Here is a 25,696-nt window from a genome sequence, read left to right as displayed (position 1 = left end):
GCCTCCAGGTTCTTAGGCAGCCCTCCTCTCTTTGTTCCCCCACCGGCCAGAATGTGAATAGACTTCCAGCTAGCTCTGCCATGTGAGGGGTAGAGCTCCCTGGCTTGGTGGCTGGTTACACATAGGTCTCTTCAGCTTGAGGATTGAAGAAGGAAACAGTCTTGCAGTCCTCTAGTATGTAGTGTTACATTCTGGACAAAGGGGTTCCTGGCCAGATTGACTTGTCTGATGGTAAGGAGTTACTGTTGCTCCTTGCTTTTTCTTTTACCAGTAAGAATTAGGAAGTATAAGTATACCTAAAGATGAAATAGTGAGGGGCTGGGTATAATGAGTGTGGCCTAGTGGTAGATGCTTGCCTAGCATGCATGAAGCCCTGGGTTCAATTCCTGCATATCACATACACGGAAAAAGCCAAAAGTGGTAGAACACTAAGCTTGACAAAGCCCAAGCACAGTGCCCAAATCCTGAGTTCAAGACCTAGAACTTGCCGGGCATGGTGTCTCACACCTATAATCCTAGCTACTCAGGAGGCTGAGATCCCAGGATCAAGTTTCAAAGCTAGCCTGGGCACTAAAGTGATACTGGGCACGATGGTGAACACTTGGACACTTAACAGCCCCAGCACTGAGCCCGCCTGGAATCCATATATACCCTATCTTTAATATATATAATTATAAACAATCTAGGGCTAGTAGTGTGGCCTAGTGGCAGTATGCTTGCCTAGCATGCACAGAAGCCTTGGGTTCAATTCCTCAGAACCACATGCACAGAAAAGGCCGGAAGTGGTGCTGTGGCTCAAGTGGTAGAGCACTAACATTGAGAAAGCCCAAGGACAATGCCAAGTCCCTGAGTTCAAGCCCCAGGACTGGCAAAAAAAAAGAAAAAGAAAGAATCCATATCATATCCCTAGCCTCCTCAGTCACATACTGCTGAGTAAGCTCGTTTCACACCCACACACCCTGCCCTCTCGTCCCCCGTATTCATGGCTTGCTTTCAAGATCACACTTTGCACCTTGACCCAAAATGGTAGAGTTGTTTTAATGTTAAGCATAACCACAGTACAATGTCACATCTAAAAAACTGGCCTACAGCCGGCAGTCTTTTATTTCCCCAGTTATCTCATGAATGCTATTTTACATCTAATGTATTTAAATAATGTATACATCTAATGTATTCAAATAATGGTCATGTACTGTGTTCGTTTATTGATCCCTTAAGTCTTCATTTACGGATTCTTCCTTGCCCAGCTTGTGTTGAGAAAACTAGGTCAGTGTGGGTGAGGGCTGCATCAGTCTCTGGAGTAGGGGCAGTGAAACTGTGAATACCTCCCCAGGATAGCCATATGCTACAGCTAGACCACAGGTGGTGGGGATGCTATTTTGCAGCCCCTCGGCAGTTGACCATCTCTAAAATCTGCGAGAGGGAAGAAAACTAAACTGACATTCGGATTCTGGCTTTCCTTCTAAGCTGTGTGGCCTGGGCCCCTCTCTGGACTTGTTTATAGCTTTAACACCAATCTCCAATGGATACAGTGGGGCTGGCCCTGCTGCTTTCCCAGGGCTTCTGGGAGCTGTCCAGTGGTGTGTTACATCTTGGCAGGTACCTAGGGTGCTAAGGGACGTGGAGTGCCCTGAACAACTAGAATTGCCTCTGCCGAGATGCTCCTGAGCTCCTCTGCCCACTTCCCCTTCTTTTTGGCCTTTAATCACTGGGGGGTGTTTTGATTAAACCCCCTCTGATTTTTGTCAGCCCTAATCGTAGTCCAGCTGGGCCAGCTGCTACCCCCACACAATCCCAGGCCGCAGGCACCCCAAGGAAAACCCAAGCCTCAGGGTGACAGCACCTCAGAGAGCAAGGGCCATGACAGTGTGAACCCTGCCACACAGTTCTCTGCTCCTGGTGAGTCGGGCTGCAGCCCACTAGGGCTGGACAGGGCAGGACTCTAGCAGAGTGCCTGGCCAGGGCCCAGGGCTCTGCATTGGATCTTGATGGGGGCTAGCTAAAAGCCCATTCTGGAGGATTGTCTCTGCCAGCTCCAAGCATGAGACAGTGCCCAGGCCCAAGGGTAGGGCAGTAGCCTTGAGCTGGTGGCTCACACCCCTAATCCTAACTATTCCAGAGGCTGAGATCTGAGAATCACAGCTCAAATGTAGTAAAGGCCATGAGACTTTTCATCTCCAGTTAACTACTAGAAAATGGGATGTGGTGCTAACACTGTAGCTCAAGTGGTAATTAGCCTTGAGCAACAGAGCTCAGAACAGCACCCAGGCCTGAGTTCAGGCCCTACAACCAACAAGAAAAATAGAAACAAAAAGAAATACAGATGATCACCAAAGGAAAAAATACCTATAATCCCCCTCCTTCATATAGGACTGACATTTATACTCATTGACTTTAACTAAAATGTGGGATGATGATGGGTGATGATCAGTGAGATAGTCCTGTATCCAGGGCCCTGTCCTCATCAGCAGATGTATCAGAACTATTGAGCACATTATTAGGACATTTCTTGTTACATATTGGAAGTGTGATTCCTACTGACTGCAAAGTAGTACCATAGTTCCTTCAGCCAGCACTGCATGAAGGGTCTCTTGGGGCTTTGTTGAAGCCTGAGCCCCTCACCCTACTGGTTCTCAGAGAGGCTACCTGAACTGAGAGGAGTGTGGTACATGCCTGTCATGTGGCTCGGGAGTACTGGCCTGCCCAGCTGAGAAGAGAGGCACTGAAAAGACCTGGGTCACTGCCCCAGCCCCCATTTGTTAATCCCTGAGCCTTGTCAGTTGACAGAGCGCCAGCTACTGCCTGGGGGTTTGGGGAGAGTGGTGAGCCCGCTCCCCTGTTTGATGGGCACCGTACCAGGTGCCCGGCAAGGGCCAGTGATTGGGTAACACCAAGCTGGGTCCAGGTGGCTTCTGCGTCCTGATGTGCTGCTCCTCTCCTCCTTTCAGCTGTTAGAACCAAGGGGGTGACTGTGCCTGCTGCTCCCGCAAGGGTAGCCTCCAGGCAGCCCCAAGGCAACAACGAGGAGTCCAGTTGGGTACCAAAAGGCAAGAAACAGGAAGCAGCCACCACTCAGGTACTGACAGCTGAGGGAGTGGCATGGGGCCCGCTCTCCACTGCCTCAGCAGGTAGCAGTAAGTGGCACAGTGGTAACCATTTTCTACCACTGAGACAGTGCCAGCTAGCAGCAATATTGGTGGGCTCCAGGCCACCGCCCTGATCCCAGGCTCCCGAGCCACCTTGACATTGTGAGGAAGCAGCCTAGGAGCGCGCCCCACACTGGGGCTGGGACCTGCTGTACTGTGTGGGTCTCCTTCCCCCATGAGCGTTTCCAGCACGCTTGCTAGGCAGTGGCTTACAGCCTTTCCCCTCCCCCATAGTTTTAAAATGCCGTGAGCAATAGCTACCCTGTTTTAGCATTCAAAGCATGTTCTTCCCAACTTTCCCTATTTTCACTGCATCTTTTTTTTTTTTCCTTTTGGTCCTTCCTAAATCTGAAAAACAACAGGGTAAGTTAATAGCCTATTGTGAATAAAACTGAACACAGCCTGGCACTGATGGTTCAGGCTTCTAATTCTAGCTACTCAGGAGAGTGAGATCAGGGGTCATGGTTTAAAGCCAGCCTGGGCAGGAAAGTCCACTAAACTACCAGCAAAGCCAGAAGTGGCGCTGTGGCTTAAGTGGTAGAGTGCTAGCCTTAAACAAAAAGAAGGTCAGGGACTGCACGTAGGCCCTGAGTTCAAGTCCCAGGACTGGCACATCCTACCCAAGGTCAGCACCCAGGTCCTGACTCCTAGTCTGTTCCCTGTGCTTTCTGAGTTTGTCCTCCCATCCCATAGAGAGAGGAAGCATACTCCTGTACACTGCCCCTTTTGAGGGGCAGAAGCAGGCAGTGGTACTGGGGAGTTGGGCGTCTGGAGCTTGAAGGGACTGTGTGCCACCCAGGTACATGAACAAACTGTAGCCCAAGCGTTTCTGGAGTGTGGGTGCGGAATGGGTTGGTTGACTGGTCACTGTACCCAGAAATTGTGTTTCTTTCCTTCTCAGGCATTGGGGCTGTTGAGGAACAAGGAAGAGGGGCTCTTGCCCTCCTAGAGCTCCCAAGCCATTGAACAAGGAAAGCGGATCTAGGTAGTCTTCACCAGCTGCTAGGTGCTGAGAAGGAAGTGTACAGTAAAAAATGGGGTGACCTGCTTTAGGAAGGAGGGGCAGGGATGCCCTGCATTTAGGATGCCAGCAGGTACTAGGACCCAAAGGAACTCAAGTGGGACAAGGGGACCTAACCAGCAGGATGAGATCTAAGGGGCAGGGCAGGCAGCGATAGGCTGTGTGGTGTAGAAGGACTGAAGGAGGCTCTGGACAGACGTCATCCCAGGTTCTTTGTGTGTCTGCTGGGGTATAGGGAGTAGGAAGGCTCCAACAGAGTGCTGGACTTCCTGTCTCTGCCGGCCCCGGAGCTTTCTCTGCTATTTATGAACAATGTGATTTATCCATCCCCTGAACCCTGTCGCACATACTCTGCCCAGCTGGTGATGTTAACCTCTGATTGCTCCTCAGTCCTCTTACTCCATGCAGACATGGCATAGGTAGTATTCTAAGAATCCATGGGTCTCAAGGTTGCCTGTCACTGTCCACAGGTGACACAGAAGAACCCGGCATCCCTTCCACTGACACAGGCTGCCCTGAAGGTCCTTACCCAGAAAGCCAGTGAGGCGCAGCCTCCTGCTCGGACCCAGTCATCAAGTGGGGTGAGTGTAGGGAGCTGAAGGGACCGAGCTCTGCTTCCAGGTTGGGATTCCATTTCACCTCCACCACATGGCCTGTGCTCTCACACCAGTCCTTCCCTTTAGCTCTCTTGGCATCTTGTGCTTAGGAAGGGACTGGAGAGTACTCACCTGAGAATGGTGGGAAGGGTCACATTTGGCTATGTGTGTGGAGCTTCTTGCATGAGGCCAGTCCTGTTGTGCTGGGCAAACATCCACCCCTGTTATCCTGACTTCCCTTATCTTCTTTTGCCAATTTAGATTGGTAATGCCCTGGGAGCTCTCCCTGTGACATCTCCCCAGAGCACCCCTGTCCAGGCCCGAGTGACCAACAAGTTCAGAAAGCCCACGTTTCCCATGGGCCAGCAGGCCACAAGCACTCCTTTGGGCCAACCCAAAGCTAAAACCCCTGAGAGCTCAGATAACAGCGATGATGACAGCAGCAGCACCTCTTCCGAGAGCAAGCAGGATGGTAAGGAACCCCAGATGGCCATATTGACCTCAAAGCCGGGCAGAGTGCCTGAGGGGAGAAGAGGACATAAAATGTCACCTGGGTGAACTCTGGTCCCAGCCTGATCTTAGGACTTGATCCCGCATGACATCCCATACTGGGCCCCGCTATACTCACTTTTACAACTCCATGAAGAAGTTCACCCAAATGAGTCTGCTGTTGAACCACCAGTGGCTTTGTGGCTATTTGGCTCTTTGTTGAATACCCCAAGTCCCCAGAATAGGGAAGAATGGGGTTTGGGAATTAAAAATGAAAGCTACCAGGTATCAGTGGCCCCTATCTGATTCTCACTACTCAGGAGGTTATGATCTGAAGATTGTGGTTCAAAGCCAGCCTGGGTCTATGAAACTTTTCTCCAATTAACCACCAAAAAAGCCACAAGTGAAGCTGTGGCTCAAGTGGTAAAGCTATAGCGTTGAGTACAAAGGATAAGGGATAGTACCCAGGACCAGCATGAAAGAAGAAAGGGGGCGGGGGGAGAGGGAGGAAGGTGGAGGAAGCAAGACGGGTGAAGGGCTAGGAGGCCCATGTAAGACTCTTATCTCCAATTAACCTCTAGAAAAATGGGAAGTGGGCCTGACTCAAGGGTAGGGTGGTAGCCTTGTGCTGAAGAGCTCAGGGACAGTGCCTTGGCCACAGTTCAAGCCCCATGACCCACAAAAGAAAGAGAGAGAAAGCAAGCAAGCAGGTGAGCTAGGGTATTTGAGTATCTCCTTGAATGTCATAGCCAGTGCTGATGGGGGCTTGGGCAGGGGATGGGCACTGCAGAGACTAGAGTAGCATGGGCCCTCGTGTGGCCCATCCTGCCTGGCTGACAGGACTCCTGACGGGATACTTTTGCTTCTCTGCTAGATTCAGCTCTGTCCAAGAGGGAGACTCTGGTGGAGGAGACCACGTCTGATTCCAGTGAGGATGAGATAGTGGCACCTTCACAGGTAACTGCCAGGGTAGGTTCTTTTTTTTTTTTTCTGTCGGTCGTGGGACTTGAACTCCAGACTTGGGTGTTGTCCCTGAGCTACCACCCTACCCCTTAGACCACAGCCCTACTTCCAGTTTTCTGGTGGCTAATTGGAGATAAGAGTCTCACGGACTTTAGTGCCTGGGCTGGCTTTGAACTGTGATCCTCAGATATCAGCCTCCTGAGTAGCTAGGGTTACAGACGTGAGCCACTGCGCCCAGCTCCAGGGTAGGTTCTTGACCATCCTTCACTTGAGGTACTGGACGCATCCTCTCCCCAGGGTCCACAGTAGCTAACCTTCCCTCTGTTCTGTAGAAAGATCTGCCTTGACCCTGTGTTAATGCCCAAATAGTAACATGCCTTATAAGGTTACTCCCAAGTCTAGTGATTTTCCATTTGCATCAGTAATGAGAAATTTCCTTTTCAAATGTGCCTAAAATAAATACTAATTAAAATAGTTGAGAAAGCATTTGCAGGGCTAAGCTCCTATCTGGGTGTGAGTGTCGCCTGCTTTGTGTGGACAGAGCCAGCTTGATCTGGGGGCTCGGGGCTGCTTTCCTTGCAGTATGCCATGTGTGTGTATCCGGGGCCTGGATGGGTGGGCTCACAGCCTCTTTTACACTGGGCTTCTTCAGTCTCTCCTCTCAGGTTATGTGAGTCCTGGGCTGACCCTGGCCAATTCCCAGACTTCAAAGACCACTCCTAAGCCAGACTCCAATCCCTCAGCTTCCTCAGCTCTGGCCAGAGATGACCCAGATGGGAAGCAAGAAGCCGAGTCCCAACACACATCAGTCACCGTGTCCCCTAAAATAGGTAAGTCAAGGGCAGCAAGCCAACAGAGGACATGGCCATAGGACACCGTGTCCCACCCACATGGTCCTGTAGGGGAGTTGGATTCTGGGACTCAGCACTGTCCAGCCCCAGGAAACTGAGGCTGCTCTGAGTGATTCCAGACTTGTGGAGTAAGCCTTGACTCTCTCCAACCATCCCTGCTGAGTTCCTCACAAATGGACTCACCGTGGAGGGGTCAGGATTCAGGATAACTAACCCAGCTTAGGAGACCCTGGTCACTGCTTTGGCCCCAAGGTTGCTTTGCCTTACTTTGAAGCCTGAACAGACCTCTAGTCACCCTGGACCCCTGTGTCCTAACCATTTGAGGCAGGGGAGACGCCTCTAGGTCATATCAAGACTTGGTGCTTAGAAAATAGGCAAATGGCATTGGGGAGGGCAGGGGGGCACTGTCACATTCTCTGCATGGCCCCTCTGCAAGGACCCTCACATGGGCTGTTGAGGTGAACGCCTCCAGGGCCCAACCTCTGAGCCCCTTTCAGGGTCCACCCTTAGAAACTTCGTGTAGTTCTGTGATTCAGTGGTGACCTCCCAGATGACCTGGGAGATGAGAGGTGGAGGTAGGCCAGGTCTCAGCTGCAGCTTCCCTGCTCTGAGCCAGGGGTGGAGTCATTGCTCACTTTCTTGCCCATCTTCCTTTTTACATGAGAGGCGGGTGTGACAAGGAGACATTTTAGAGGGGGCTGTGGAAGGTTTTTTTAACACGTGTAGTCAGCACACAATTATCAAAGGCAAGCAGAGGCGTGGAAAATTCTAAACAAAGGCAGCACCAGAAGTCACTCTGGTAGGCGGTAAACCTGCTTAGTCAGACGCCACGTGCGTGCACAGCACAGCCCACCCTAGCATTTCCCAAGCCGCTGGGAGCCCTGGCCAGGAAGGACAAGGACCCACCGTGTATCAAAGGTGATGGACGGAATGTCTGAGTCTGTGATTTACAGTAGGAGAGCTCAGTACTTACCCAGCTCCTCGTCTTATACACGTGAACAAAGCCCCTGAGAAGAGCTGGAACCTGTATCTCAGCAGGGTGGTCTCCTGCTCCCGTACTGCCCGCAGCAGTTCCTCCTCTGTCCCGTCCCACCTGGCATCTCCCTGTTCACTGCAGGCCTCTCCTGTAATAGTCTATATTCATTGTCCATCCCCATCTGGAGCTGGGATTTGGTGTGAAGACACAGAAGAGCTTTCAGTTGGGAGAGAGAGCTGAAGTTGAGAGAAGGGTGAATCTAGGAGATGAGAGGGGGGACTTCACTCTCCCCATCTGTGCTGTTAGAGAAATCTTTCCTGACTCCCCTCAGCTTCTAGATCTCTTGTCTCTCAACTCTCTCAGACGTGTGACCCCAAGACTTCTCCACAGGTAGAAAAGAGGCTGCCTCAGGCACACCTCAGAAGCCTCGAAAGCCCAAGAAAGGGGCCATTGGCTCTGCAGCATCCACGCAGGCGCTTCAGAGCAGCATCACCCAGCACCTGCTGGGCCAGCCCTGGCCCCTGAGCGAGGCGCAGGTGCAGGCGTCCGTGGTGAAGGTCCTGACGCAGCTGCTAGAGCAAGAGAGGAAGAAGGTCACAGACAGCACCAAGGAGAGTAGCAAGAAGAGCCGGAAGCGGAAGTTGTCAGGGGACCAGTCAGCCGCCGGGCTCCCCAAGAGCAAGAAGAAACGGACAGCAGCTGGGGAAGGTGGGGAGGGTGCTGTTTTCCCAGAGAAGACCTCCAGGACTCCCAAAGCGAAAGCAAAGAAGGACAAAGGGAGTGGTGACGTCAAAGAGAAGAAGGGGAAGGGACCTCCTAGTTCCCAAGGGGCCAAGGACAAGCCTGAAGGGAAGCTGGGGATGGTGAAGGCTGAGGGTGGAGATGAAAACCACTCAAAGAGCAAGAAAGACAAGAAGAAATCCAGTAAGAGTAAGTGATGGGGCTGGGAATGTGGCTTAGTGGTACAGTGCTTGCCTAGCATGCATGAAGCTCTGGCTTCCATTCCTCCATACCTCATAAAACAGAAAAAGCTGAAAGTGATTCTTTGGTGCCAGCAATAAGAGTGCTAGCCTTGATCAAAAGAAGCTCAGAACAGGGCCTAGGCCCTGAGTTCAAGCCCCGGGCCTAGCAAAAAAAAAAAAAAAATGCCATCACCTCCTCCTGGTGCCTACTGAGGGCGGCTAGGGAACCACACTGGTGGCAGGAGTCCCATTCCAAGTGAGAGACTCAGAGGTGGCTGTCCAGGGTCATGGTACAGCTAGTGGCAAAGCTAAGAGTAGATTGCAGGGCACCTCGGCCCACACAGTGTCCTGCCTCTGGAGCTCATTCAGCAGTCACATCTACTTTGAGCCCTGGGAAGGGTGTCCTCTTGCTGCTAGCCCAAGACAGCAAACAGATCTTGGAGATACCTGCATATCCTGTCAGTTCCACAGGTGCAGAATGCATCAGAACACCTAACCAAGCCTCATCTCTACAGTTGTTTCTCCCAAGTAGCAACAGCCTTTTTACTGAGATCCGCATGTAGTAGAATTTCCTCACTTCCTTCTACCAGCCCTGTAACAGTAGGGAGTACTTCATTCCCATTTCCACGTGGGAAACAGGCTCAGCAGGGAAAAGCTGCTTAACGTAGGCAGTTGTCTTGAGCATTGCTCTGAGTTGGCCAAGGTGGAAGGGAGAGCCTGTAGATGCCTGGTGCCTAATGCTGCAGAGCAAAGGCAGAACCGCACTCTGTGTGTGTGTGTGTGTGTGTGTGTGTGTGTGTGTGTGTGTGTGTGTGTGTGTGTGTGTGTGTGTGTGTGTGTGTGTGTGTGTGTGTGTGTGTGTGTGTGTGTGTGTGTAGACCTGCATACCTATCCTAGGGCTTGGGTGCTATCCCTGATCTTCTTTTGCTCAAGGCTAGCACTCCACCACTTTAGCCACAGCTGTACTTCTGACATTTCGTAGTTAATTGGTGAAAAGGACTCTCATGGACTTCCCTGCCCAGTTTAGCTTGGAACAATGATCCTTGGTTCTCAGCCTCCTGAGTAGCTAGCTTCCTGATGAACCACCAGCTCCTGGCAAGAGAATTTTACTTTAAAAGTCAGCTGATGGGCCAGTAGTTTGACCTAGAGTGCTTGCCTAACATGCATGAAGACCCAAGTTCAATTCTTTGGTACCGTATACATAGGAAAAAAAAAAGAAAAGAAATGGTGCTGTGGCTCAAGTGGCAGAGTGATAGTCTTGAGAAAAACCCAAGGACAGTGCTCAGGCCCTGAGTTCATGCCACAGGACTGGCCAAAAAAAGTCAGCTGACTATTTTTTAGAATACCTAGAATCCCAGCCCTTGGGAGGCCGAAGTAGGAAGATCAGTAATTCCACAACAACTAGGAGACTACCTGCTATGACCATCTCAAGCATTCCTTCCTCAAACAAAAAAAAGGGAGCCAGGTGCAGTGGCTCATGTCTGTCATCCTAGCTACTCAGGAGACTGAGATCTGAGGATCCAGATTCAAAGCTAGCCTAGGCCCTAAAGAACGTGAACAATTTACTACCAGAAAATCAGAAATGGCACTGTGACTCCAGGAATAGGGCAGTAGCTTTGAACTGAAGAGCTCAGGAACAGTGACCAGGCCCAGAGTTCAAGCCCCACAACTGACCAAAAAAAGGTAAAAAGAAAAGAAAAATGGCTGAGGTTGTGGCTCAGTGGAAGAGCTCTTATCTATCATACCCAGTGTTCAATTCCCAGTACTAAGGGTTGTATGGGATACTAATTTAAAGAAAAACAGAGCCAGGCACTGGTGGCTCACACCTGTAATCCTGCCTGTTCAGAAGACTGAGATCTGAGAGTCATGGTTCAAAGCCAGCCTGCCAGTTAAGTCCATGAGACTCTTATCTCCAGTTAATCACCAAAAAAAAAAGTGGTATTGAGCACTAGCCTTGAGCAGAAGAGATCTAGGGACCGTATTCAAGCCTCATAACTCCCCCCCTCCAAAAAAAAAAGCAATAAAGAAAAGTACCTGGATGGAAAGGAATTATGGAGCTGGCCCTTAAAGGGAAAAAAAGAAAGAAGTGTCAGGGCTGGTAGTTTGGCCTAGTGGTAGAGTATTTGCCTAGCTTCCATGAAGACCTGGGTTCGACTCCTCAGTACCACATACATAGAAAGATCTGGAAGTGGTACTGTGGCTCATGTGATAGAGTGCTAGTCTTGAGGAAAGCCCGAGGGCAGTGCTCAGGCCCTGAGTTCAAGTACCAAGACTGGGGGGGAAAAAAGGTGTCCTAGCCTGACTACAGCCAGCTTTAATGGCTTCCCAGGCATGTGAAGAGAGTTGAGGACCAGTGTTGGGAAGAACAAGTCCTCAGAGCCCTATGGGCTGAGAAAGTCACTAATCCAACACCTAGGATCCATCTTCGTTGCTTAGAAAGCTTCTTCTATTTCCTCAGAAAAAAAAGACAAAGAGAAAAAAGAAAAGAAGAAGAAAGCAAAGAAGATCACCAAAGATCCCGAGTCACCATTGCAGAAGAAAAAGAAGAAAAAGGTAGGGAGTTCTTGGATCTGAACCCAAGGAAGGGCCTCCTCCCTGCCTCCTTCCCATTCCGGAGCTATGAAGACCTAACAAGGACCAGTCTAGGCAGGTGTCCCCTCTCCCAGCCTCTGGAGGCCATGGGAGGGCCCCTGTCTTGGTGGGAGGCTGAAGTGAGGAGAAGGAGCTGCAGACTCCGTGGCGCTGCGGGGAGTCACCAAGCCTCACTGGATGTTGGTGAGTGGAGGGTAGGAGAGCCCCAGACAAGAGCCTTTGTACTTCTCTTTCAGAAGAAGACAGAAGAGCAGGCAGTGTGAAGGCGAATGCCAGGCACGAGGCGCAGGTATGCTTCCTGATGGTCCCAACACCCAGGGGGCCGTAAGGGAAGGTGGGGCCAGGGTTGATGCCAGAAGCTGGAGCTGCAGTGGGAGGCCCCACTTCATCCTTGGTGGAGAAAAGACTAAGGAAATCTGACATCTGTTTGTTTCCTTCCCCCTAGGGATATCATGGCAGAGAGGTGACCATCTCCAGGCCTCTGCCCTCTGCCCGTCGTGGATTGGGACTGGATCTTTACCTTCCTCCCCCTCCATGAGAAAACTGCCCGTCCTAGGGTACCGCGCTGGCCAAGCCAGTGAGCCTGCAGGAGGCTGGTCCGAGGAGGAGTGGGCCCCTCTCACGACGCAAGGCGCTTCCTATAGACATGTACAATATATATATATATTTTTTATATAAGTCACCTGCCTTTCCCTCTACAAGTCAGTATGCTGGAGTCCTTGAGCTCTCTCTCACACACACACACATACACACACACTCACTCACACTTGTCTTTCTGCACCAGTGAGGCTGGCCAGGCCCACCCCATGCTGCTGGCTCTCTGGCTGATTTCCACCGAGGCTTTGTCCTCTTGGTGTCAGTTGTTCTGGTTGTTAGGGTTCTGTTTTGTTTTGTTTTACTAAAATAAAAGGCCTAAAGGAAAGGATGAGCATTCCCAGTGCACTGGAGGAAATGCTGTACGCCTGGCTATTGGAAGGACAGTCTGGTAACCCTTAGACATAGTCTTGAAAGTCATTCAGAGACAAGGACTATAATCTAGTGACCCAGGAGGCTGAGATATGAGGGTTGCAGTTTGTAGCCAAACCAGGCAAACTTGAGAGGCTTAATTTCAGAGAATCAGCAAAAGGCCAAATGTGATGGCTCAAGTGGTAGAATAGCAGCTATGAACAGCAGCTCAAGCTCCAGTACTAATGCATACAAAGGTCATTCTGACTCCCAGTTGTCAACAAATCAGTGCTCAGGATTCCTTTCAGGCTTCATGTTGAGCCTCTGACTCTGGTTCAAATTGTCCCAGAGCTTCCGCGAAGCTCCCTGAATTGGTAGGGAAGCCTTCCTGGAGAAGTGTCACCTTCAGTACGAAGGAGATGAAAGATGTTGGTCTCCAAATGCCAGGGTAGATGGTACAGATGCCCAGATAAGAAAGAGAAGGGGGAGCCGGGAGTTTGGCCTAGTGGTTAAAGTGCTTGCCTAGCATGCATGAAGACCCGGGTTCGATTCCTCGGTACCACATACATAGAAAAAAAAAGCCGGAAGTGGTGCCGAGGCTCAAGTGGTAGAGCTGTAGCCTTGAGAAAGTCCAAGGACAGTGCTCCGGCCCTGAGCTCAAGCCTAGGACTGGCAAAAAAAAAAAGAGAGAGAGAGAGAGAAAGAAGGGGCCTGGGAAACTTCGGGGGGTTGGTCTTGAGTGGGCCAGGAGCCCTGGAGGTAGGTGGCAGAGGAATGATGTGGCAGGCACAGGAGGCCCAAGGAAAGGAACCTCCCGTCCAGAAGGACTCCATGAGGAAGGGGAGAGGGGGGTGGCAGAGATGTCTCCTGCTGCCCCAGCCTGAGCATGCAAAGGTCTACCTCTGCCCCTGATCTGTGAGGAACATCAGACATGTCTGGAAACTTCACTCTAAGGCTCAGCCACCTGGTAACAGCCAGAGCCCTGGCCAGAAAAGGCATGAGCAGCCTTCTAGGAGACCCAGATTGGCACCCAGCCAGGCACCCCTGCAATCCAGACCTCGGGCTCCCCTCTTCTACCGCCTCTTCTCTACAAGTGGGTTTCTCTAGATGAGAGGCTGCAGATAAGTGTCCTCGTGGAGCAGTTTTGACCCACAGAAGTCTTTAAACTTAGAAATGGTATGACTTTGCTGATACCAGAACCTCCACCACCTCGTGGTGACACATGGCTGGAGCCAAAGAGTAGCCGGCACATGGGTCCCACAAGGGCACAGTGCCTGACACTGAGACCTTGTGTCCATCGTCATCTGTCATCACACCCATGCCGCTCTTAGTATAGAAATAGAATTGGGGACATAGGGAAAGAAACAGAAGCTGGAACACAAGGAACTTGTGCTTAAAAACTGTAGGCCAGATTCTCTTCTCAGAAGTATGAGAATATTTGCATATTAAACATGCCACAACCCAGAATATCTGTGTCTATCAACTACAGCCCCAACCCCACAGGCCTCAGTTTGGGCTGCTTACTGGATTTGGGGTTCTTCGGCCTTACATCAAGCAGACATAAACCCAACAGAAAAGCTCAGAGCCAGAATGTTCTAAACTATATTTTATTCTCATTATGAGCCATGGTGCAGTCCTGATGGCTGATGACAAGCTGGCTGAGCAGGGGACCTGGAGGTTGGCTGAGATTGCAGGAAAGACCAGGTACCTTTGGGGATTGATATGGACAAGGCCAGAGGGGAAAGGACAGCAAATGTGCAGCCTAAGGTTTGGGGTGGTGTCCCTTCTCCCTCCCCATGGGCCTAGGTAACTTGATGTTGGAGACTGCAGTGATGTCACGAGTGAGCATCTGTCCACCTCAGACTTTGCCTCCCTGCCAACAGATGTGGAGTGGACAGGATGATAGGCCCAGGACAACCAGCAGGACACTGTCCCATGGAATGAGAACCTTGGGAAAGATTGGGGACCCAAGAGTGGAGAGGGGCTAGAGGCAGAGGGGAGCAGGAAAGCCACAATCAAACTCAGCTAGCTGGGTGCTGGAGATGGTTTCTGCTGTCTTCACATGAGGACTGGAAAAAGAAGTGACAGTTACAGTTGAGGTTAGAGGACATTCGTTGTCCCTACCCCTTCCTAGTATCAGAGCAAAAGGACTCAGCCCCCATTCAGCCCAAGACCTGAGGTAGGCCCTGTAGCCTCCCCCCCCCACCCCCGACTTGACGGGATGAGGTGGAGAATGGCCTGTGGTTGCACTGTGCCACTAGGAATGGCTGAAGGTGACCCTACACCACCAGGCCTTACCTTGGCCCAAATCCTGCCTGGTCACATCCAGCCCAGAAGACTGATCCTCCATGTCCAATGGCTCTGCAGAGAAGCAAGTCCACCTGTTACTTGCAGGGACCCAATACCATCCCTCCTAATGAGGCAAACCTTGTAGTACAAGAATGCAATCGGGGGCCGAGTCGGGTGGTTCAGTGATAGGGGAGTCTGGTGCATGGAGAGATGTGTGGATGTGAGAGGAGACATGGCAGAAACAGAAGGCTGTCCAGATGGGTGGACCTAAGGCAGGATGCAGGACTGATGGTACCTGCCACCCACAAGCTGACATCCCAGTATCCTGACCCCATGGGCACTAGGGGGGATTTCTTGCCCCTCGGCTTTCCTAGTCCTTCCTGGTCCTTCCAACTGCTGGCATCCATCGTGGCCCCTGCTTACCACTGCAGTTATGTCGCCCACGGCTCTTGGTGTGCGGGACCTCGGTGCCATTGGGGAAGACGCACCAGCAGTAGCCAGTGCTCCCATGGCACTGGAGTGGCATATAGTTGCCATTTTCATCGCATTGGGGACGGAATGTGCCCGGGTGGACTGCAGGGATGTGGCTGACCTCTTCCTGGCACTTGCTCAGTACTGAAGCGACAGGCATGATGGAGACAGTGAGTGAGTGAGCTCTGGCTCTGCTGAGACCCACACACTGCGGCTGTGGGCCTACCCTGGTGGCTTCTCTCCACCCACTGCACAGGTGGAAAAAGAAGGCCTACATAGACCAGCAAGATCCAAAACTAAAGAGAAGTAAATGGTTGGGATTGAACTCTGGGCCTAGGTGCTGTCCCTGCACTCTTCAGCCCAATAATAGTGCTCTACTCCTTGAGCAACAACACCAATTCTGGTTTTCTGGAGATAAGAGTCTCACAGACTTTAGTCCCCGGGCTGGCTTTGAACCTCAATCCTCAGACCTCAGCTTCCTAAGTAGCTGGGATTGCAGGCCTGAGCCACCAGTGCCCAGTTTCTTGATCATGTCTTTCCTTCTTCCCTTTTTTCATTTTATTGGAGGGTAGGGTGGTTTCTGGGATTTCAACTCAGGGCCTACATGTTTCTGAGCTTTTCTACTCAAGGTTAGCACTCTACCTCTTCAGTCACGCCTCCACTTTCATCTTTTAGGTGGCTCATGAAGATAAGAATCTCAAGGACTTCCCTGCCTCAGCCTTTTGAGTAGCTAGGATTACAGGTATAAACCACTGGCACTCAACCAATCTTGACCATTTCTTATGGCATCAAGCCACATTACAGTAGGGGAAAAAAAAAGCAGCCTACATCTTGAGAAATTTCAACATCCTGTTATTGGGAACACCCAAGTAGAAGTCAGAAGTGTGTTTGTTGATGCAAAGAGTTAGCTGAAGTAGCAAATGACATGTACATTGAATGGGATCACTCACTAGGCCTGGGCCAGGTGAGCCATTGGCCAGTCCAGGCCTCTGAGGCCAAGGAAAGAGACTTGCCTAGGACTGCACAGTGAATTCGAAGTGGTGTTGGGAATGAAGCTTTAGGGCTGAAGCATTTTGGTATGTGCTGCTGGTGAGGTGGGAGACTCCCAGGCCCCTTTCTGATTCACGAGGACAGGAATTCCTGCTGGTAGGTTTGAGGATGCATTTGCTCCATGTGAGCAATCACCCTCCATGAGGTGTAGATAGATGAGGTGTAGGCTGTGCCTAATGGAATATATGATGGAAAAAAGCAAACCCACAGATAAGATGGGGCCAGGGCAGCTGAGCTCAGAAAGAACAGCATGAGAGACTCTAAGTTGGGAGGATGGGATGTGTATCTGCACAAGGCAGAAACCAGGGACAACTGGAGTTCCTGGCACCCCATAAGCCCACCCTACCTTGAGTCGGACCCTCAGTAGGCTTCTCTTCTGGGGAGTTCTTGCTCATTTCAAACAGGAGCCATTGGTGCATCCAGCTCTCAAAGACCTGGTGAGGGTAAAGCAGGTGGTCAAGCCCAGTAGCCATCATTGAGTCCTACTCTGCCCAATATTCTGTACCTGGGCTGTGCTCCCTGGTACAGAAACATGGTGGTTCAACAGCTGGAGTCCACTGCAGATGACCCTTAAAAGACCCTCAGTGCTCTATCCACATGGCTCTATGACTCCAGGTGTTCCTCAGTGCTCAGAGCTTTGTAGAAGCTGGCCGTCCCTGCAGCCCTTTGAGGATGGCTCTCACAGTCTTCCCCTCCCTCCCTCCACTTAGGTCCAAGTCTCACAAGACATCAGGAAATAGAGGGTTCTGAAACCTGCTGACCTTCCAGTCCAGATTGTTCATGGTGCTTTTCAGGTGTTTCAGGTTCTCTGGGAAGTTCCCCTGCAGCTGTGGGTACACCTTCAGGGGGTTAGACCTCTGCAGGGGAGCAGAGCAGAAAGGTTGAAAAGAGCTATATGAAATATGTAAGTTATGTTCCTTTGCTCTTCATTCTAAGGGAAGGAGTGATTTGGACCTTGGGCCTCAGCCATGATGGGAGTTGAGCCTTGTAATACAGGAGATAAGCCTGGTGCTATATAACCTATGCAGCTATAAGACCCCAGTCTTTTGCCTCCAGGCACCCACTCATCTTTCAGGTTTTTACCTCAAAGAAGACTCCCCTGGGCATCTCCACATAGGCTGGGCCCTCTGCTTTCCTCATGCAGCCACCCAGAGTTACCTATCTTTTGTCTCCTATACTAACCAGGAACTAGGTTCAGTTCAGAGACACGCAATAAAAATTCGGGAAGGTGCTAGGTGCCAATGGCTCACACCTAGCTAACTCAGGAGCCACAGAACTAAAGATCATGGTTCAAAGCCAGCCCAAGCAGGAAAGGCCATAAGACTCTAATCTGAATTAACCACTAAAAAACGTGAGTGCACTGGGTGCTGGTGGCTCATGACTGTAATGCTAGTTATTCAGGAAGCTGAGATCTAAAGATCACGGTTTGAAGCCAGCCTAAGCAGAAAAGACCATGAAACTTATCTCCAATAAACTACTCAGAAAGAGCCAGAACTAGAGCTGTGATTCAAGTGGTAGAGCACTAGTCTTGAGCACAAAGAGGCTCAGGGATAGTGCCTAGGCCCAGAGTTCAAACCTGAGGACCGGCACACACACACACACACACACACACACACACACACACAATCTGGAAAGTAGAGCTGTAGTTCAAATGGTAGAGCACTAGTTTTGAGCCAGGGACAGCACCTAGACCCAGAGCTCAAGCCCTAGGACCAGGGCTTGGCGAGGGGACGCTGGATTAGGTAGGTATTCCTGAGGGTGAGCTCCAGTGAGCCTGGTGTGGTGTGGGCTCCAGGGCCACTCACCAGGAGCAGGTGCATCACGTGGTCCTGGGTGGTGTTGCCGTACTTGGTGGCATTCTGTGGGGGCTGTGGAAGGAGAAGACAGCATTACTAGCCTCGGCCCCTGTGGAGAGGGGGTCTGAAGGTGGAGTCTGGGTCGGAGTCAGGTCCAGATGGATTTGTGAGCAGAAATAGTATTCACAAATGAAACCAAAAGCTTGGAGGAAGAGTAAGGACTAGAGAATGCTATGGAAAATAAGTGCTTTATAAACCAAATAGGGGGAGGGGAGTACTGTGCCCTCCTAGATGGCAAGAATAGCCTTGCCCTCCTTCCCTGAGGTGTGCCCTGCCCCTCTCCCATAGGCATGTCTTCTCCCTTGGCACCTTCCTCCACCCAGGCTGGCACCCAGGAGAGCACTCCTCTCCCTCTGTCCCCCGCTGTCTTACCCCGTGAAGCATGCTCTCCATGGGCAGCGCATGCATTAGCAGTGGGGCGGCCATCCGCATCTGGCTCACAGGCTTGGGAGCTGTGGGGAAGGGAACGCAGCATGAGTGTGGCCCCGATGCCCAGGAGAGGCCCAGGACTGATCTTAGCCCCAGAGGGAGTGGACGGTGTCCCAGTTGGGTACTAAGATGAGTGACAGTCGAGTGGGTACGCACGCTTGGGGAGTTTCATGCGCAGGTTCTCCAGTTGCAGGTTCTGGGAGGTGACCGTCAGCTTGTCCAGCCGGCCCTGCTGCTGATACAGGAAGTAGGCAGTGGTGGCCTGGCCAGCCAGGAGCAGAGCCACCAGCACTGAGAAGCCTGTATACAGAGCTCCACGGCTACACTTCCTATAGGGAGAGGAGTGAAAGTCAGAGGTTAATCCAGAGAGCTGCCCCAGTGGCTGGCTGAGAGTGAGAAAAGATGCCTCGTTAGCCACCCCAACAGATACATGCTTGACCCATTCAGCTGTGGAAGTGCAGCTTGAAGACACTCCCAGATCCTTTCAACCACAGGAGTTCCCAAAGTCCTTCTAAATAGAAATCCCAGAGCCATGCTGGGACTCTGGACTTAAATGAAGAGCCAAGTTCCTTGCCCTCTCAATGCTTGGTTGTGCCATCTGGCAGTGAGGGCAGAAGTGCCATGAGGACCTTCCAAGGATTAAGATTACCCTCAGGCAGGGGCCGGGAGTTTGGCCTAGTGGTAGAGTGCTTGCCTAGCATGCGCGAAGACCCAGGTTCGATTCCTTGGTACCACATACTTAGAAAAAGCCAGAAGTGGTGCTGAGGCTCAAGTGGTAGAGTTCTAGCCTTGAGAAAAATCCAAGGACAGTGCTCAGGCCCTGAGCTTAAGCCCAGGACTGGCAAAAAAAAAAAAAATTACCCTCAGGCAAAAGGGACTTTTTAAAAAAATTTTTCATGACGGTTCTGGGGCTTGAACTCAGGGCCTAGGTGTTGTCCCTGAGCTTCTTTTTGCTCAAGGCTAGAGCTCTACCACTGAAGCCACAGCTCCATGTCTGCCTTTTGGGATAGTTTAGTGGAGATCAACGTCTCACAGACTTGGGCCTGGTAGTAGAGTGCTTGCCTAAAATGTATGAAGCCCTGGGTTTGATTCATTGGTACCACAAACACAGAAAAAGCCAGAAGTGAAGCTGTGGCTCAAGTGGCAGCAGGCTAATCTTGAGCAAAAAATGTCCAAAGACAGTGCCCAGTCCCTGAGTTCAAGCTCCAGGACTGGCAAAAAAAAAAAAAGTCTCACAGACTTTTCTGACTGAGCTAGCTTCAAATTATCATCCTCATATCTCTGCCTCCTGAGTAGCTAGGATTACAGGTGCGAGCCATTGGCACCTGGCCAGAGTTGTGTTTGTTATTTTATTTTTTTGGTTAAAAAAAAGATGCCTGCCATTTGCCACATAAAGCAAGGGGTATTTCCCCTTCGTCAGTGAGGACAGATTTAAGGAGAAAGAGGAAGGAAATGACCACGTGAAAAGGGGAAGTGAGGCCTTGACATTTTGGGGATGGGTTGGGGAAACTGAACAGCATTTGCCATCACCCCTTCCTAGGAATTGTCCACCCCCAGATTTTCTGTGTGTCCCTGATAGCCTTTGGGCCTTGGTGCTGTCCTCTGTCTAAGCTTTGGCTTTCTTCTTAGAAACAAGATCTGACAGTGAGCACAGAATTCCTGGTGCTGTCTGTAGAAGAGTAGGATCTGTGCCTAGCTGAACTACTAGTGTGTTTTGAGGACTGGTCAGCTGTCCAGTGCGGGGTGGTCACACCCACAAACCTCTGCAGCCATGGGCCTTGGGTAAAGTTTTAGGGTGCTAACATATATTACTGTACAGAATCTTGTCCACCCTCCACTCACCCAGAGGATGGGAGGGGACTACTGGGGCCCTGTCATCATCTCAATAGAGCCCCTCAAATTAGCTGATGCCAGTGTGCTGATGACTGAGAACAGAAGCTTTGGCAGAGGGAGTTGGGCTGTTTTTATTCCTCCCTTTTGCTTTCTGCCTTGTGAAGTCACAGCCAGATGCAAACTCTTGATCTTGGATTTCCCAGCCTTCAGTACGGTGAGGAATCAATTTGTTCTTTATAAACTACCAGTCTTTGCTATTCTGTTACAGCACCTTAAGCTGGCTGAGACATGCCCTGCTAGAAACCGTCAAGATTCCTTATTCCAGAGAAGTCAGTTTTAGGAAACCCTTAGCACATCCTTTCTGCCTAGTAACTCATGATGTCACAGATGTAGCTCTTTTCATTGGCTCTATGCTTGACAACCCTCCCTACCTCCTGTGCTAAGGTCCAGCCCAAGGGAGATATATGCTGGAAGAATAAAGAAAAAAGAAGGGGGTAAAAAGCCACTGTAGGGGAAAAGGGAGGAGACCAAGCAAAAGGGGAAAACAAATGCCATTTCTAGATCTTCCCAAAGATTTGTCCTGTGCTCTAAAGACAGTAGCTTCATTACCCCACAGCACCCTGAGCACAAACCTGCAGGTAGTTCTAGCCCTGGCTTTACCTCCTGCCACATGAGTTTAGGGAAGCCCAGGGCCTTCTCCTCTCAGACGGCAAAAAAAAAAAAAAAAGACAGATTCCTATTGAAAATGAGACCATGTAACTTGGATTGGAATCCTGGCTGTGTCACTCACTTAGCCCTGGGACCATGGAAAAATCATTTTGCCTCTCCGCATGACTAACACAGTAAAAAAAAAGATTGACTAAAAGAGTAGTATAAGGGGCCTGGAGTTTTGCCTAGTGGTTAAAGTGCTTGTCTAGCATGCACGAAGACCCGGGTTTGATTCCTCGGTACCACATACATAGAAAAAAGCTGGAAGTGGTGCTGAGGCTCAAGTGGTAGAGCTCTAACCTTGAGAAAGTCCAAGGACAGTGCTCAGGCCCTGAGCTCAAGCCCAGGACCGGCAAAAAAAAAAAAAAAGAGTAGTATAAGTAAAATACTTGGCTTCATAGCAAGCATGATATTAACACTCTATATGTAAATACCAGTACTGTTTTGAGAGGAGCTAATAGTTAACTTGAGTATCAGACTTCCTTCCTCTTTATACCTCTTGATCGCCTGTCCCCTGGCTCTGGTAGACTACAACTCTTGTTACCACCCTTTTCATTTCCTCCTTTGCATTGCCTCCTTGTGGAATTAAAAAAAAAAAGTAATGGGCCAAAGTTAGGAGCCAATCAGAATTAGCAAGAGCCTTGACATAGATGTTGCCAGGCAGACATGTTCATTAAAGGCTCTGAATCAGGTCCAATCTGGAATGAATGGCCCTAAGCACACAGGACCAGATCAGTTTTTAGAACTGAAGTGAAAACCAGAGAAGTTGATTGGGGGGAGGGGAAGTACCCTCTCCAAATCCTGGGTCTCAACTCACTAGATGGCCTAAGGTCAGAGGAGTATTACCTCCACTCCTCACAAATCCTGCCTTCCAAAGGGAATTCAAACTGAACTCAAAGTAGTCCTTGGTCAAATTTTGTCTCAAGCACACCAGCTGTGTGAACTCAGGCAAGTGACTTACCAATGCAAGTCCCGATTTTGTGTAGAAAGGGTGATAAATATGTCACCAATGTGTGATAACTAAGAATTAAATTTAGCCTTTGGTTAGATGCCTGAGAAATAATCAGAGTATAAATAGTTCCTGAGGCCGGGCACTGGTGGCTCACGCCTGTAATCCTAGCTACTCAGGAGGCTGAGATCTGAGGATCAAGGTTCAAAGCCAACCCAGGCACAAAAGAACCTGAGACTCCTTTTTTTTATTTTTTTTTTTGGGCCAGTCCTGGCCCATGAACTCAGGGCCTGAGCACTGTCCTTGGACTTTCTCAAGGCTAGAGCTCTACCACTTGAGCCTAAGCACCACTTCTGGCTTTTTCCTATGTATGTGGTACTGAGGAATCGAACCCGGGTCCTCGTGCATGCTAGGCAAGCACTCTACCACTAGGCTAAACTCCAGGCCAGGACCTGTGACTCTTATCTCCATATAATCACTAGAAAAAAATGGGAAGTGGGGCTTGACTCAAGGGTAGGGCAGCAGCTTTGAGCTAGAGAGCTCAGGACAGTGCCCAGGCCAGCTTCAAGCCTCATGATCCACAAAAGAATAAAAATAAAAAATAAATAGTGCCTGAGGACTGGTGACCAGCAGAGTAGATAAGAACAATAATTGTGGCTGTTTTATTATTACTGAGAAGCAGTGATTTATCAGAGGTCACCCAGGCACTAGTAGAATCTGGTCCTCACAGTGGAGAGGAGGAGATGGGATCCCCTGGGGTCGCCATGGGACTTTACAGACTGCTGTTGTCTGGTTACCTTGTCTTCACGTGACTTCTCTCAGAGTCTCTCCCAAGCCCATGTCTGCCTGGCAACAGCTGACATCACATGTGGCTGCAAGTCTCCACAGCTAACAAATTACTTCCTGGAGTCTTAGGGGAAATGGTTATGGGGGACAGTTGAATTTTAGCCACATTTAGGGGATTTGGGTGCGGGGAACACATGGCTGAGGTGATCATGTGTGGGGAAGCGACCAGGGGTTCTCTAGATAGCTGTGTTGACTTCTTGCTGTGAGGGACAGGGGTCCAGACTGTTGTATGCCCTGCATGTATGCTGAGCCCCTTGTAGTAACTCAGCCAGGACCCCTCCCTGCTCTCTGAGCTGCTGCTGTGATAGCAGACGTCTGCCCCTCAGCTACAGGCTAATTCCCTTGATTCAGACACCTGTGCCCACTGGTAATAGAGAAGCTGTGAGGAGCTGCTTCTAGCATCCTCTTGTAGAAACTTGCTCCACTAGGACCCAGAACATTTTAAAATCTGGTCCTAATTTTCTAACCTAGGGTTTGAAGCCCGCTGCAGGAGGGAACCAGGGAAGCTTTTCATAGTGTGAAAGCTCTAGGGGGCAAATTCAGGACTCTTCTAATTTTCCAAAGTGAGGCAGGAGAATCATTCAGGGAAGTTTACAAACCCTTGCTCTAGAGGAGCCCCCATTTTACAAGGGAAGGAACTAGGGGCCAGAGAGGATAGAAATTGGTTCAAAATCCCTCAGAAAGTCAGCATTTGACACCAGAGAGTCAAGTCCAGTTCTGCATGTTTGAGTTATGTGGGATTGACCCCGTTCTGGTGCTCACACTCACCTCTCCTGGGCTCCAGGGCGCTGGCCCAGTATGGGCAGTTGTTCATGGTTGGAGATGAGATCATTCTGGTCTTCCATGGCTCTGGCCTCTGGTCTTCCCCACTGACCTTACGGCTGCTGCTGCTGCTGCTGCTGCTGCTGCTGCTGCTGCTGCTTCGTGGTCTGGAACCCGAGCCTCTGCTCACCTCTTGAAGTTGGTGCTGAGGTGGAATCTGATTGGTCCACGGAGGACTCTCCTCCCACCTGGTGGATGTGGAAGTGAAAGTCACCAAGTTGGAAATACCCCACTCAAGAAAGCTGCCTCTTATCTGGGGGAGAGGGGGAGGGGGAGGTAGGGGGTTGGGCAGGGGAGCTCCCCAGGCAGGTAGAAAGGCCAGCACGATCCTATTGGCTTACCAGGGACCTCATCACTTGTTTCCAGGCAGACCTTTGGATTCATAAGGCTCTTTGGATGTTTCCAGAAACAGACAAACAAATACTCTGATTTCACAGGAAATCACTTGGAAACAGAAAGTCTTTTATTTGTCTTCCTTTCTCATGGAGAAAGGAGGGAATATGTCCCCCCCACACACACACCCTGACCTGGAGCTTAGACAAGGACTCTTCTCCCTTATCTGTGACAATCATCAAAAATGGACTCAGTGTCCCGGCTGCTTCCATCTGAGAGTCTTGGTGTGAAGGCTGTGACAGTAAGACTTGCTACCATTCACTGAGCCTCCTCTGTGTCAGATACAGTGACTGTTCTGCTCATGGCTGTTTCACAGAGTCCATGGATGAGTGTTCTACCACCTCCTTTCCAACTGGAAAAGCTGCTATACAACCCAGAGCTACACACCCCAGGACTGACAGGGACTGTGTACTGAAATTATGTGGTTCAAAGTCAGGAGAATGGGAGTCTCTTCAGAAAACAAAAAAGGAAAAGCTGGCAAAAGGCCCAGGGGAGATTTAACAGTATTGGCAAGGTTTTATCACCATGTTTCTGTGCCTGTGACATAGTGAGAAATACATTTGAGGCTGGGAGTTTGGCCCAGTGGTAAGAGTGCTTGCCTAGCATGCACAAAGACCTGGGTTCAATTCCTCAATACCACAGACATAGAAAAGGCCAGAAGTGGTGCTGTGGCTCAAGTGGTAGAGCGCTAGCCTTGAGAAAGCCCAAGAACAGTGCTCAAGGCCCTGAGTTCAAGCCCCAGAACTGGCAAAAAAAAAAAAAAAGAAAAGAAAAACCCAAGAAAAAAAGAACAGAAAAAAGAAGAAAGAAAGAAAGAAAGAAAGAAAGAAAGAAAGAAAGAAAGAAAGAAAGAAAGAGAATTATATTTTTATCTCTGCCTCTAGTTCCTAACAACAGCTACTAAAACCTTATTTATTCGTTTGTTTTTGTGCCAGTACTGGGTCTTGAGTTTAAGGCCCTGTGCCTTATATGGCTTTTTCACTTAAGGCTGGCACTCCAATATGTCTGCCCAGCCTGATTTAAACTGAAATCCTCAGATCTCAGGCTCCTGAGTAGCTAGAATTTCAGGAATAAGACACCAGTGCCCAGCTTTAAGATGTTTTTTTTGGCCCAGTGTCACTGGCTCACACCTGTAATCCTAGCTACTAATGAGGCTGGTCTGAGGATTGAGGTTCAAAGTCAGCTCAGGCAGGAATGGCTGGTCTTTGGGACAGGAGTCTACTATGCAGTTGCTTGCCTTTTAATCAAAACTCCCAACTTGACCTTTCAGAAAGAAAGAAAAAAAGAAAAGAAAAAGCTGGAAGAGGAGCTGAGGCTCACATGGTAGAGCACTAGCCTTGAGCAAAAGGAACTCAAGAACAGCACCCAGGGCTGGGAGTTTGGCCTAGTGGTTAAAGTGCTTGCCTAGCATGCACAAAGACCCGGGTTCGATTCCTTGGTACCACATACATAGAAAAAAGCCGGAAGTGGTGCTGAGGCTCAAGTGGTAGAGCTCTAGCCTTGAGAAAG

The 25,696-nt window shown here is 50.2% G+C and overlaps 2 protein-coding genes across 3 annotated transcripts in view; one reads left to right on the top strand and one right to left on the bottom strand.

The window, feature by feature from the left end:
- Nucleotides 1-12,323, top strand: part of Tcof1 (treacle ribosome biogenesis factor 1) — a 39,386-nt gene extending 27,063 nt beyond the window's left edge. Inside the window, exons 15-22 of the mRNA XM_090331229.1 lie at nucleotides 4,638-4,748; nucleotides 5,025-5,235; nucleotides 6,127-6,209; nucleotides 6,868-7,045; nucleotides 8,433-8,972; nucleotides 11,463-11,557; nucleotides 11,833-11,885; nucleotides 12,042-12,323. Coding sequence (XP_090187355.1) covers nucleotides 4,638-4,748; nucleotides 5,025-5,235; nucleotides 6,127-6,209; nucleotides 6,868-7,045; nucleotides 8,433-8,972; nucleotides 11,463-11,557; nucleotides 11,833-11,859 — 1,245 coding nt within the window. The 3' untranslated portion in view covers nucleotides 11,860-11,885; nucleotides 12,042-12,323. The remainder of the gene's footprint in view (nucleotides 1-4,637; nucleotides 4,749-5,024; nucleotides 5,236-6,126; nucleotides 6,210-6,867; nucleotides 7,046-8,432; nucleotides 8,973-11,462; nucleotides 11,558-11,832; nucleotides 11,886-12,041) is intronic.
- A 1,809-nt stretch (nucleotides 12,324-14,132) lies between these two features.
- On the bottom strand, nucleotides 14,133-23,907 carry Cd74 (CD74 molecule). 2 transcript variants are annotated; one of them, XM_090331227.1, is made up of 9 exons: nucleotides 23,741-23,907; nucleotides 18,793-18,965; nucleotides 18,580-18,659; nucleotides 18,157-18,219; nucleotides 17,113-17,208; nucleotides 16,698-16,785; nucleotides 15,254-15,445; nucleotides 14,840-14,902; nucleotides 14,133-14,610 (listed from the first exon to the last, which is right to left on the bottom strand). In XM_090331227.1, the coding sequence occupies exons 1-9, from the start codon at nucleotides 23,815-23,817 to the stop codon at nucleotides 14,600-14,602; spliced, it is 843 nt and encodes a 280-aa protein (XP_090187353.1). In that variant the 5' UTR covers nucleotides 23,818-23,907; the 3' UTR covers nucleotides 14,133-14,599. The 2 variants fall into 2 exon arrangements, with proteins under 2 accessions (XP_090187353.1, XP_090187354.1); XM_090331228.1 differs by lacking the exon at nucleotides 15,254-15,445 and having other exon boundaries at nucleotides 23,741-23,905.
- Nucleotides 23,908-25,696: the final 1,789 nt, after the last annotated feature.

The sequence above is a fragment of the Megascapheus bottae genome, chromosome 4, assembly GCF_031878675.1.
Source record: "Megascapheus bottae isolate mThoBot1 chromosome 4, mThoBot2.hap1, whole genome shotgun sequence".
NCBI lineage: Eukaryota > Metazoa > Chordata > Mammalia > Rodentia > Geomyidae > Megascapheus > Megascapheus bottae.
The sequence above is the reverse complement of the archived record's forward strand: the minus strand, read 5'-3'. Positions and strand labels throughout refer to the sequence as shown.